This window comes from Chiloscyllium plagiosum, unplaced genomic scaffold (assembly GCF_037043375.1).
Source record: "Chiloscyllium plagiosum isolate Xiang-an unplaced genomic scaffold, Cpla_swu_hap1 HiC_scaffold_2, whole genome shotgun sequence".
Taxonomy (NCBI): Eukaryota; Metazoa; Chordata; class Chondrichthyes; order Orectolobiformes; family Hemiscylliidae; genus Chiloscyllium; species Chiloscyllium plagiosum.
Window position 1 is genome coordinate 144,886,766 of NW_028270140.1, and position 14,387 is coordinate 144,901,152.

A 14,387-nucleotide genomic window follows, 5' to 3' on the forward strand; every position below is an offset into this window, starting at 1 on the left:
CATCCCTTCCATTAGTGCACAAGAAAGGAATAACCCTACAGGTTAACTAGTGAATAGACAAAATTAGTTGGTGGGATCAGTGGGAGTGCAAAGATAGTGGCTACCCCACAGAAATATAATCAAAATATAGTGGAAAAAGGTGTTCAGTTTTTAATATTGAGTTTCATTTATTTTTTTAAAAGTCTGAATAAACTTTTTTTTCCAGTTCTCCTCCAAATTGCATCTATACAAAATATTGTATGGCAGTTTTGCTGTGCAGTAAAGGAAGTTGATACATTCGTGGTGTTGTGGGTGATTTGGTGACTAGACCAGGGTGTTGTGGACAGAATGGTTCCTTCGGAATGCTGAAAGGGAAGGGGAGTGTCAGACGTGTTCAGTTACGGCATCAGAAGATGAACAATGGATCTGATAAGGTGGAAGGTGAATGTAAGGAGAATCCAAATATGGATTTATGAAGGGAGAGGAAGAGGTCCAAGGACGAATGCAGGAAATGGAAGGGACATTGTTCATGAGCCCTGGCAACTATGATGCAGAAGGAAGAGAAGAGGGAAAAGAGCTATCAGAAGCACTGGCACGGCAGGTCACCTTGTCATAGTAGATGCAACAGAGCCCGAGAAACCAGGAGAATGGATTAGAGTTCTTAACTTGTGTCACATTGGATAGGTGAGTTTTTCTACTGATCCATTCTGAAAGTCACTTTCAATTCCAGATTTAACAAGCTCAATTTAAATTCCATCAGCTACAATGGTGGGATTTGAACCCATGTCCGTAGAGCATACCTTAGGCCTCTGAATTCCCAGTCAAATGATATAGCCATGACGCCACCAGCTTCCCCGACAGGTACTGGAGCTAACTAGTTTCTCCTGAGGCACTAGACGTAACTAGGTGTCTCTCCATTTCCATCCACTCGCTACAGACCATTCAGAAAGGATGCTTGGCTAATTCTTCTTCCTATCACTCGCCAGACTATTGGTTTGTTCCCCGGCAGGAATTGGGGTATATTATGTTCGTGATACTCTGGAATTAAAAAGGGCAGGGATTGCATATCGCCACCCTTGCAGGTTTCTTTGCAAGTTTTCTGGCCTCCCTATTGATATCCTTGATCTCCCTCTTGGTGCAAACTGGACATTGTTGTCCCACTGTTACCCGTCTAGTGAACAGATGTAAGAACAAAAAAAAACTCACTTGAAGATTTCATTTTTCTGAGAATTTCAACAGATAACTGCATAGTCCTGTACTTCCAATCAAACCAATTAGACAAATTTTAATGGCTTATGAAATGTGACATTTCAGTCACCTTTGAGGTTGGATAAATGTTCTAAGTTATTTGTGAGTTTCCATTTGCAAGTTTTAAAAAATATCAAGATTGAGAAGCATGGAATTAGATAGAACTTTGATAGGGTCAGGAAATTGGTGAAGAGGTAAGAAGTGGAAAATTGGATTAAGAAAACCTGCTGAGATAGTGAGAAGTAATATTGCTCACTGGAGCTGGAATTTCCACTTTTCACTTCACTTGGATGTCAAAGAGTTTATATTAGTTGATGTTGAATTCAAGTGGAGGATCTTATGACAAAGCAGCAGAAAATTTCAATAGGTTGCTGATGGAGGTAAGAGATTAGCCAAAAAGATTACTGAATAATATGAATGTGAGCTGATTCATTTCCCAATTTGCTATTAAAATACACTGGAACCCCAGTAGGATAGATGAACAAAACATTTTTGGCATCCAGTTACTTGAATCTTAGACAATACCTTGCAGACAGAAAACATATCAGTAGACTCTGGGTGCTGGGCCTAATTTTGAGATTTGCTTTATATAAAATTGAGCAAGTAAAGTGTGGCGTGGTGGCTCAGTGATTAGCACTGCTGCCTCTCAGCTCTAGCGATCCGGGTTCTATTCCACCCTGTGTGGAATTTGCACGTTCTCCCCATGTCTGCGTGGGTTTCCACTGGGTGCTTCAGTTTCTTCCCACAGTCCAAAGTTCTGTAGGTTAGGAGTATTGGCCATGCTAAATTGCCCATGGTGGACAGAGATATGCAGGCTAGATGGATTAGTCATGGGTAATGCAGGGTTATTCGTGTAGAGGGTGGATCTGGGTGGGATGCTTAGTGGGTCGGTGTGAACTTGATGGGCCAAATGGCCTGCGTCCACACTGTAGGGGTTGTGTGAAGTACAGTAAGATGCATAGTGTACTGATCAGACCTAATGTGAAAATTTAGGTTCTATTTCCTGGAGATGAGAACATGAAGGAGTAATCCAAGAATAGTGTTGTAGGGATTCAGGTTCATAATTTTTGGAAATTAACATCGCACGTAGATAGCTGGTTAAGAAAGCATTAAGCATGTGTGCCTTCACTGCTCAAACAGCTGAGTGTAGGAGTTGGGATTTCCTGTGGAGATTGTTCAGGATGTTGGTGAGGCCTCTTCTGGAGTACAGGTAACCCCTGCTGTCTGAAAGTAGAGTATTCCCAGAAAATCTTTCGCAAGGCAAAAATGGCATAAAGCAAAGATGCATGATTTATATGGGAAAAAAATATCGCCATCTTTATCAGAAAAGCGAAAATCCTCTTTGGATTCATGAAAACAGGTACTAATGTAGCTCTTTCGTAAAAGCAAAATTGTGAAAAGCAAACGTTTGAAAAGCAGGGAATACCTTTATGGTGTGCAGTTCTGTTTGCCCTCTTATAGGAAGGATATTATTTAGCTTGAGAGGGTTCAGGAAAGGTTAACCAGGATGTTGCGAGGAATGGAGGGTTTGAGTTATGAAAACAGACTGGAAAGACTGGGACTTTTTTCAGTGGAGTGTTGGAGGTTGCAGGGTGACCTTTTATTGAGGATTTTAAAATCACAAGTGGCATAGATAAGGTGAATGACCAGGGTCTTTTACCCAGGTGGTGGAGTTCAAAACTTGTGGGCATGTTTTTCAAGGTAATACGCGAAAGTTTAAAACAGGATATGAGTGGTGGTCTTTTTACATTGTGGTTTGTGTGTGGAATGAACTGCCAGAGAAAGTGGCGGATGCAGATACAGTTAGAACATTTAAAATGACATTTAGACAGATTCATGAATAGGAAAGGTTTGGAATGATATGGGCCAAGAGCAGACAGGTGGGACTACTTTAGTTTGGGAACATGATCTGCGTAGACTGGTTCGACCTAAGGGTGGCACGTGTGGGCGTGGGGGGCACGGTGGCACTGTGGTTAGCACTGTTGCCTCACAGCGCCAGAGACCTGTGTTCAACTCCCGCCTCAGGCAACTGACTGTGTGGAGTTTGCACGTTCTCCCCGTGTCTGCGTGGGTTTCCTCCCGGTGCTCCGGTTTCCTCCCACAGTCCAAAGATGTGCAGGTCAGGTGAATTGGCCATGCTAAATTGCCTGTCGTGTTAGGTAAGGGGTATGGGTAGGGCGATGTGGACTTGATGGGCCGAAGGGCCTGTGTCCACACTGTAAGTAATCTAATCTAATCTAAGGGTCTGTTTCTGTGCTGTATGAATTTGATTGTATGGTTCTGTAAAGCTGTTCAAATAATCAAAAGCCTTGGTTACCGAACAGATGGGGAATGACTTCTGTCTAACTTGTGTGGATGTCAGAACAAAGGAATGTAATCTTAGAGTTTCTGTAAAGCTGCTGAATTGTGAATTCCAACAGACTTTCAAATGCAGATTTATAAGAATGCAAACTACATTATCATGGCATGTCATTGCAGAGTTAGTTGAAAAGGAATATCACTAATTACATGAGAATTAATGGCACTAAGAGATAGGGAGAGCATTGGGATTACGAAGACAAAGCTGGCCAATTGCTTTCTTGGCCAAATGGACTATTCTCTTGGCTATGAAGTTTACCAGTATGCCATCATGAAGTTTGGCTGACAAGTGAAAATTCAGATTTTCTTTTAAAAAGACATATTCTTTAGGTTTTGTTTTCAATTGTTTGCTGCTAGTTTTTTTGGTTTTATGGTGGTCCAGCTATCACTTTTTATTCTTTTTAAATGTTTATTTATATTTTTCATAAATTGTTGAGTGGCTTTGAATTAGTGTTTGATTATTTGGTGATACTTGGTTGATTCCTTCCTTGTAAGTGTTGGTGTTGCATAACTGTAGTTCCTGCTTTGCATGATTTTCTTTCTGATTCTGGTTTTCAATCAAAATTACCTTGAAACTGAATGATGGACTCCATTGTAAAGAATGACACAATTGCAGAATTTATCAAATCGTTGAATTTTTAAAGACGTAATTAGATATGAGTGGGCATTTCTTCATTCATGCATAAATGAAAGTCTTGTTGTCAATTTGCAAGTTACTCTGATGTCGAAAGTAAAACTGGAGAACTTTTGCAAGGTTTTTGAGTTGAAGCTTTGATGTACCTATTTGCCGAGACTTACTTGATTGATATCCAGGTTAGCATGCACGCAAGATCAGCAAAGGTCAGGAATTCTGTGTTCCTCCTGATACTGGATTCAAGTCCCAGTGTTGCTTGATGTGTACATCTCTTAGCCAGATCAATTTGGATTTTTTTTACAGTTTCTCAGTTGAACTGAAGGTGATAGCCGCTTAGGTTTTGAAGATCCCATCCCTTTGGATCAGTAGGGTAATGCTCTTTTTTTTTTGACCACTTGTTCCTGTAGCAGGTGGCTGAATTAGAAGGAGAATCGTCATTGCAAATTGCAGTGGGTTCTTTTGCTCATTTGCTTTTGTCAATGTTGCAAGAAAAATGTGTAGAACTCAAAAGTGGCCCTTCGTGACCAGAGGAATGGAAAATATAAAAGCAAGTCAGATGTTTGAGCAGTAATCAAACAAATTCACAATGTTCCCATTCTGCCTTTATATTGTCAATTATAGCATGAAAGTTTTTTTTAATGTGGAAAAAAGCATTCAGGCAATGGAATAAGTTGTTCTCAAAGCTGTGGAGGCACAAGTTCTGGACTGATATGTGTTCATGTCACTAGGAGTACTTGGCAAGACTCCGACAAATACGACTTCAGAACTTCAATGAACGACAAGAAATTAAAGCAAAACTTAGAGGAGAGAAGGTATACTCTTATTCCTACTTCTTGAAAGCTGTAATTTGGTTGCTGTCTGTATTGGCTTTGGAAAGATTTTCTTGAAATGGTCATTTGGAATTTTCAAATGTGGAAAGTGGATAAGTTATTAATTAGGATGTTGTCTCTTAAAAATGAACAGCTTAAAACCTGTTCAAGTAAATTATTGGAAAAGCTGGATCAAACATCTATAACAATTTTGAGGGGTGCATTAAACTAATCTTTTTCTGAACAACCCTGTGTTTGAACAGCTCCCTCTTTCCAAAAACTTTTGTAAGCACTGTGGATATACTGACACACCCAAGGACAGCAGCAGCCCAAGGAAACATTAAACCATTCCTGTCTTCTTGAGAGCAATTGGGAGTAGGCAATCAGTACTGGGCCATCCAGCAACAAACACATCCTGTGAATTTTTATTGACCATGTTGACTCTCCCTCCCCGCTTTCTCTTGCTCTCTCCCTTCTCTCGCTCTCACTCACTCACTCAAGTGGCATCTGAGCACATGAGAGTGAAATTGATTCTTCTCATAGCGTCATAGAGATGTACATCATGGAAACAGACCCTTCAGTCCAACCCATCCATGCTGACCAGATATCCCAACCCAATCTAGTCCCACCTGCCAGCATCCGGCCCATATCCCTCCAAACCCTTCCTATTCACATACCCATCCAAATGCCTCTTAAACGTTGCAATTGTACCAGTCTCCACCACTTCCTCTGACAGCTCATTCCATACACATACCACCCTCTGCGTGAAAACGTTGCCCCTTGGGTCTCTTTTATATCTTTTCCCTCTCACCCTAAGCCTATGCCCTCTAGTTCTGGACTCTCTGACCCGAGGGAAGAAACTTTGCCTATTTATCCTATCCACGCCCCTCATAATTTTGTAAACTCTATAAGGTCACCCCTCAGCCTCCGACACTCCAGGGAAAACAGCCCTCGCCTGTAGCTCAAATCCTCCAACCCTGGCAACATCCTTGTAAATCTTTTCTGAACCCTTTCAAGTTTCACAACATCTTTCCGACAGGAAGGAGACCAGAATTGCACGCAATATTCCAACAGTGGTCTAACCAATGTTCTGTACAGCCGCAACATGACCTCCCAACTCCTGTACTCAGTACTTTGACCAATAAAGGAAAGCATACCAAAAGCCTTCACTATCATATCTACCTGCAACTCCACTTTCAAGGAGCTATGAACCTGCACTCCAAGGTCGCTTTGTTCAGCAACACTTCCTAGGACCTTACCATTAAGTGTATAAGTCCTGCTAAGATTTGCTTTCCCAAAATGCAGCACCTCACATTTATCTGAATTAAACTCCATCTGCCACTTCTCAGCCCATTGGCCCATCTGGTCCAGATCCTGTTGTAATCGGAGGTAACCCTCTTCGCTTTCCACTATACCTCCAATTTTGGTGTCATCTGCAAAGTTACTAACTGTACCTCTTATGCTCGCATCCAAATCATTTATGTAAATGACAAAAAGTAGTGGACCCAGCACCGATCCTTGTGGCACTCCACTGGTCACAGGACTCCAGTCTGAAAAACAACCCTCCACCACCACCCTCTGTCTTCTACCTTTGAGCCAGTTCTGTATCCAAATGGCTAGTTCTCCCTGTATTCCATGAGATCCAAGCTTGCTAATCAGTCTCCCATGGGGAACCTTGTCGAATGCCTTACTGAAGTCCATATAGATCACATCTACTGCTCTGCCTTCATCAGTCTTCTTTGTTACTTCTTCAAAAAACTCAATCAAGTTTGTGAGACATGATTTCCCACACACAAAGCCATGTTGACTATCCCTAATCACTCCTTGCCTTTCCAAATACATGTACATCCTGACCTTCAGGATTCTCTCCAACAACTTGCCCACCACCGAGGTCAGGCTCACCGGTCTATAGTTCCCTGACTTGTCTTTACTGCCCTTCTTAAACAGTGGCACCATGTTTGCTAATCTCCAGTCTTCCGGCACCTCACCTGTGACTATTGATGATACAAATATCTACAGGATATTTGTCTACAGGAGTAGTGCCAGAAGACTGGAGGATAGCAAATGTGGTTCCCTTGTTCAAAAAGGGGAGTAGGGATAGCCCTAGTAACTATAGGCCGGTGAGTCTCACTTCTGTTGTGGGCAAAGTCTTAGAGAGAATTGTAAGGGATAGGATTTATGCACATCTGGATAGGAATAATGTGATCAAGGATAGTCAGCATGGTTTTGTGAAGGGCAAGTCGTGCCTCACAAACCTTATTGAATTCTTTGAAAAGGTGACGAAGGAGGTTGATGAGGGGAAAGCGGTAGATGTGGTATATATGGATTTTAGTAAGGCGTTTGATAAGGTTCCCCATGGTAGGCTACTGCAGAAAATACGGGGATATGGCATTGAGGGTGAGTTGGAGGTTTGGATTAGGAATTGGCTGGATGGAAGAAGACAGAGGGTAGTAGTTGATGGCAAAGTTTCTTCATGGAGTGCCGTCACTAGCGGTGTTCCGCAAGGATCTGTTTTGGGACCATTGCTGTTTGTCATTTTTATAAATGACCTGGAAGAGGGGTTAGAAGGTTGGGTGAGCAAGTTTGCGGATGATACCAAAGTCGGAGGAGTTGTTGACAGTGAGGAAGCATGTGGCAGGTTACAGCAGGATATAGAGAAGCTGCAGAGCTGGGCAGAAAGGTGGCAGATGGAATTCAATGTAGCTAAGTGCGAGGTGATTCACTTTGGGAAGAATAACAAAAAGATGGGGTACTGGGCTAATGGTCGGATACTTGGTAGTGTGGATGAGCAGAGGGATCTTGGTGTCCATGTACACAGATCTCTGAAAGTTGCCACCCAGGTAAATAGTGCGGTGAGGAAGGCATATGGCGTACTGGCTTTTATTGGTAGAGGAATTGAGTTCCGGAGTCCTGAGGTCATGATGCAGTTGTATAAGACTCTGGTACGGCCGCATCTGGAATATTGTGTGCAGTTTTGGTCGCCATACTATAGGAAGGATGTGGAGGCATTGGAACGGGTGCAGAGGAGGTTTACCAGGATGTTGCCTGGTATGGAAGGAAAATCGTATGAGGAAAGACTGAGGCACTTGGGGCTGTTTTCACTAGAGAAAAGAAGGTTTAGGGGTGACTTGATTGAGGTGTACAAGATGATTAGGGGGTTAGATAGGGTAGACAGTATGGACCTTTTCCCGCGTATGGAGTCAGCTATTACAAGGGGGCATAGCTTTAAATTAAGGGGGGGTAGATATAGGACTGATGTTAGGGGTAGGTTCTTCACTCAGCGAGTCGTTAGTTCATGGAATGCCCTGCCAGTAACAGTGGTGGACTCTCCCTCTTTATGGGCATTTAAGAGGGCATTGGATAGGTATATGGAGGATAGTGGGTTAGTGTAGTTTAGGTGGGCTTGGATCGGCGCAACATCGAGGGCCCAAGGGCCTGTACTGCGCTGTATTCTTCTATGTTCTATGTTCTATGTTCTAAATATCTCAGCAAGAGGCCCAGCAATCTCCCCTCTAGCTTCCCACAGAGTTCTCGGGTACACCTGATCAGGTCCTGGGGATTTATCCACCTTTACCCTTTTCAAGACATCCAGCACTTCCTCCTCTGTAATCTGGACATTTTGCAAGATGTCACCATCGATTTCCCTACAGCCTATATCTTCCATATCCTTTTCCACAGTAAATTCTGATGCAAAATATTCATTTAGTATCTCCCCCATTTTCTGTGGCTCCACACAAAGGCCGCCTTGCTGATCTTTGAGGGGCCCTATTCTCTCTCTAGTTACCCTTTTGTCCTTAATATATTTGTAAAAACCCTTTGGATTCTCCTTAATTCTATTTGCCAAAGCTATCTCATGTCCCCTTTTTGACTCCTGATTTCCCCTTAAGTATTCTCCTACTTCCTTTATACTCTTTTAAGGATTCATTCGATCTATCCTGACTATACCTGACATATGCTTCCTTCTTTTTCTTAACCAAACCCTCAATTTCTTTAGTCATCCAGTATTCCCTAGATACCTACCAGCTTTTCCTTTCACCCTGACAGGAATATACTTTCTCTGGATTCTTGTTATCTCATTTCTGAAGGCTTCCCATTTTCCAGCCATCCCTGCGAACATCTGCCTCCAATCAGCTTTTGAAAGTTCTTGCCTAATACCGTCAAAATTGGCCTTCGTCCAATTTGGAACTTCAACTTTTAGATCTGGTCTATCCTTTTCCATCACTATTTTAAAACGAATAGAATTATGGTCACTGGCCCCAAAGTGCTCCCCCACTGACACCTCAGTCACCTGCCCTGCCTTATTTCCCAAGAGTAGGTCAAGTTTTGCACCTTTACATCCACATATTGAATCAAAAAATTGCCTTGTACACACTTAAGAAATTCCTCTCCATCTAAACCTTTAACACTATGGCAGTCTCATTGGCCATGATGAGTTATTTAGATGGTTCAGCACGTAGTCTACTTTTCATCAGATTTTAACCAAACTGCATGTCATATTTCTGTCATTGGATTTCTTATGCCTGTGGTCACACTTTATTTGCTTTTGATCATTGTACTCAATTCAAGAGGTGTTTGGCTAAATAACTATAAAACAGTGGAACCCAACCTCAGGCATTTGATGTTATCAGACTGAATGATTTTCTTCTTTCATAAGATTGTGTCCACAACTGTATCCCAAAATGCTGATATCAGCCTGTCACCTTTTTGACTTTTGTTCCTGAAATGCATGCTGCACCAATACTCTGAAAATAGGGCACTCTTTTATCAATTAATTTCACAAGGCAAATACATTTCCTTGGTAAACTCTTTCTTTCTCCTGGACTCAAGCAGCTACTCCTGTCAGCAATGACCAAAGCCACAGAACATCTTGTGTCCATCCTTAAATAACTTCAGGCAAGTGGTTGTGATAGTTTAGTTTGGGCATATAGAATTAGTGGCGCACCTTCAGTTAAGCAACCCCGAAGATTGATAATTGCTGCCTTCATCCTTTTGTGCACCTTTACTTTTCACTTGTCCTTTTAAGGCACACATGCGCATGTACACACTTTCAAATCTACCTCTCAAATTAAACCTTTAGTCAAAACAGTTTCTTGCATGACTAGGTACTGAATTTTGTCTGATAACATTACAGGGAAGTAGTCTTTAAGATGTCATATTATTGTCAGCCACTAAGTCAAAAAGTGTGTGTATGTTAAGAATACTTACTGCTCAGAAGCCAAGTATATGCTTAATAGCTTGTGTTACAGAATCAATAAGCTGTTATTAATGTAATTAAGATAGCTTAATATTTTGGAGTGTAACACACTAGTTTATTCATTTTATCCATATCTGGTTTTCAGTGCGACAGTGATGGTTCAGATGGACAAGAATCTAGCGATGAGGCTGAGCTAAAGCGCAAAAAAATTGAGGCTCTTAAGGTAAGATTTGACAGCTCCTTTTGGCACCAGTTTCTGAAAACCTTAAACCTCTTCTGACAACAAGTAAAAAGATTCTTAAGTGTCTTGACAGGGTAGATGCAGAGATGTTGTTTCCCCTTGTGGGAGAGTCTCGGACTGGAGGGCATAATCTCAGAATAAGGGGTTGTCCACTTAAGAGGTTTTTCTTTCAGTTGTCCCCTATTCTTCTCCATTAAGAATCTAATCCTTATGATGCAATTATCCCTCTCAGGTGAATATTTTCACATAAAACATTGTTGCATTAGTTCATCTCATTCCCTGGCTGATCTAGCAATGCCTCATTGAAAGTGGAAGTTCTTCTGAATACATTTCAGAGATTCCTCCCTCTGCTTTGCCATTTTAATAACATTATCCCAGTCATTACTCAGGTATTATGAGCTGAGCTTCAGTTTAAACTATTTAGTTTAACTTTGACATTTTCCTGTTGGGTCATTGCAAAGATGATCCTCTACTATACTCTTGAGTGATGCTAATCCCTCAACTGAAATGTAAATTAGCTAGTGATTTACATGGTTCCAGGGATGATTAACTTCAGTTCAGAGGATAGATTGGAGAAGTTGAGACTGTTCTCCTTGGAGATCTGATAGACATTCACAAAATTGTGAGGGAGCTGATTAGAGTAGATGTTGTTTTATGAGCCTTAAGACTGAGTGGGCACAAATTGAAAGCGCTTTGCAAAAGGATCAGATGTGATGAGAGAAAAAACATTTTCTCACCAGTGGCACATTTCTGGAATGCATAACCCTGGTCAAAGCATGTTCAGTTGAAGTATTCAAGGGGGTTTAGATTAGATTAGATTAGATTACTTAGTGTGGAAACAGGCCCTTCGGCCCAACAAGTCCACACCGACCCGCCGAAGCGCAACCCACCCATACCCCTTACCTAACACTATGGGCAATTTAGCATGGCCAATTCACCTGGCCTGCACATCTTTGGACTGTGGGAGGAAACCGGAGCACCCGGAGGAAACCCACGCAGACATGGGGAGAATGTGCAAACTCCACACAGTCAGTCGCCTGAGGCGGGAATTGAACCCAGGTCTCTGGCGCTGTGAGGCAGCAGTGCTAACCACTGTGCCACCGTGCCGCCCACATTGGATGGTATTGGATGGTTATTTGAATAGAAACAATGTGCAAAGGTAGGGGGAAGAGGCAAATAGGACTAAGTTGTAATGGTCAGTTGGAGTGCCTTCTTCCTTCTATGGCTTCCCTCTATGCTGTAACTTTTTTTTATTCTGTCACATAAATATATGAATAAAGTAGACTATTTGGCATTTTGAACTTGCTCCACTATTCAGTAAGATCATGGCTGATCTGATTGTTGCCTCCAGCCCAAGTTTTGATCCACTCTTGATTTCCTTTTGATTCCCTTGTTAATCAGTAATCTATCTGCCTGTACCTTTTTTTACGGTATTTATGGTTTTGTCGCACCTTTACCCTCCTTCAACTGGCATTGTTGGAGAGGAAACAAGCAGACTATTCTCATGTCTTTACCAATGTAATTGAAAATAGACAGAACCCTCGAAGAAAATAAAGAAACCAGGAAAGAATCTAAACAAGGAGTTAGGCGGGCTAAAACGGACCATGAAATGTCCTTGGCAAACAGGATTAAGGAAAATTCCATGGCTTTTTATATGGGTAGGCCCACTGAAGGACCAAGGAATGAATTTATCCATGGAACTGGAGTATGTGGGTGAGGTCCTAAATGAGTACTTCGCATTGGTATTCACAAATGAAAAGGGCATAGTGGATGCTGATTCTTGTGAGAGGTATGTTGATAAACTAGGGCATGACAATATAAAAAATTTATGGCGTTGTGGTTGGAGTGCCAGGCCTCTAGGAATTCTCTGGCATGTCTTTGCCTGGCCTGTCCCAGGATAGATGTGTAGTCCCAGTCAAAATGGTGGTTTTTTTCATCCGTGTGTAGGGCTACGAGGGAGAGGGGGTCGTGTCTTTTTGTGGCTAGCTGGTGTTCGTGTATCCTGGTGGCTAACTTTCTTCCTTTAAAAAAAAAGACCCAGTACAACCCGTGGACAAAACCAACGTCATCTACAAATTTCCATGCAAGGACTGCCACAAACAATACGCAGGACAAACAGGAAGAACATTAGCCACCAGGATACACGAACACCTGGCACTCCAACCACAATGCCATAAACAAAATACATAGATCTAGATACCATCTATCAACCCCTCAGAAAATGAACAGGAAATGACATCACCACAAACCACAGGAACCCCATCCAGGAGAAAGACAACAGCTTCGCTTCACTTGGAGGTCGCCACTGATGATGTTACCTAGCCAGGTAATGAAACGTCTGGATATCAAACCTACATCTCAGCGAGCAAACCTACACCCTAAACCTCAACCTGAGCTACAAACCTTGCAAACCCCTGTTGTTTGTATATGAATATTGGTGGTCTGATTAAGTTTGTGAATAACACAAAGATTTGGGGAACTGCAGATAGTGAGGAGGATTGCCAAAGGATACAGCAGGATATAGATACAGAAATGGAAGTTGGAATGTAATCCAGACAAATGTGAGGTGATGTATTTTGGGAGATCTAACACAGGAGGGATTTATACAGTAAATGGCAGAACCCTGAGAAACATCAACATGCAGAGAATGATCAAGCCCACAGTTCCCTGAAAATAGCACAACAAGAATGAGATGATCAAGAAAGCTTATGCAATGCTTACCTTCATTCATCAGGACATAGAGTATAAAAATTGACAAGTCATGCTGCAGCTGTATGGAATTTTATGGGCCACCTTTTGAAATATTATGTACAGTTCTGATCACACTACCAGAAGGATCTGGAGGCTTTGGAGAGGATGTAGAAATGGTTTACCAGGTTGTTGTCTTGTTTGGAGGGTTTTAGCTTTGAGCAGAGACTGGACAAGCTGCTTGGGGTCGCTTGAATGTCAGAAGCTGAAGGACGACCTGATAGAAGTTTTAAAAATGATGAAACGAATGTATAGTCTGTTTCCCAGGGTAGAAATGTCATTTAGGAGGGAACATTCCTTTAAGGTAAAGGAAGTTAAGTTTAAAGGAGATGTGAGAGGCAAGTTTTTTTACTCAGGGTAATGTACATGGAATGCACTGCCAGAAGAGGTGGTAGAAACCGATACAATAACAGTGTTTAAGAGGCATCTTGACCGATGTATGGAATAGAGATATACAGACTGTATAGGGACAAAATGTTTTAGTTTAGAAAGTTGTCATGTATCAGCACCGGCTTGGTGGGTTGAAGGGCCTGATCTTTGTTCTTTAACTCACCGACCAACCATTAAATCACGCACAGAGATTCTGTGCCTAATCTCATTACCTTGTTGTAGTAAGGTAACATGACAGATCAGCTAACACTGTTTCCTTTTATTGTTTGTAAATTCAATGAAAGCTGAACCACTTTGTAGAAGTGAGTTTCTGTTTTCACCACTCAGAGGTGATTTAGTACCTTTTTATTTCACAAATACTTGGAGATTTTCCAGAACTGCCTCAGCTCGTGCTCTGGAATTTTCTACCTAATCCTCTCTTCCTCTTTTAACCATGGTTCTTTGTAGGGGGTAATGATCCCAATGCTCTCGGAATGTTTGTGTATTGAAGCTATCAAGAGAAAATGTTGAACCAATTTTTTAAATTTCCAAAACTTGAAATTTTAAGTTCCTGAATCTGAAGTGATTTTAAGGCTTCTTTAAAAATTATTATGTTTTTAAGCATTTTCACAGAAATACAATTGCTCTTTAAAAGATGCATGATGAAATAAAAAAAAGTTGAGTCTCAACTTTTAGTTCAACAAGGACTAGTTCAGGAGAACTTGAAGAAACTGAACATTTGGCATAGGATTAATTGCATCTGAGAAGAGAAAAGTAAATTCATATACCTATTGAACTCTTCTATTA

General features: G+C 41.6%; 1 protein-coding gene across 7 annotated transcripts in view; it reads left to right on the forward strand.

The window, feature by feature from the left end:
* Positions 1-14,387, forward strand: part of nek1 (NIMA-related kinase 1) — a 167,102-nt gene that overhangs the window by 86,843 nt on the left and 65,872 nt on the right. For 6 of the 7 annotated variants that reach the window (XM_043703514.2, XM_043703532.2, XM_087974056.1 and 3 more), the window contains 2 exons: positions 4,948-5,031; positions 10,368-10,445. In XM_043703514.2, the coding sequence (XP_043559449.2) occupies positions 4,948-5,031; positions 10,368-10,445 (162 nt within the window). The remainder of the gene's footprint in view (positions 1-4,947; positions 5,032-10,367; positions 10,446-14,387) is intronic. The other variant, XM_087974073.1, reaches the window with a different exon arrangement.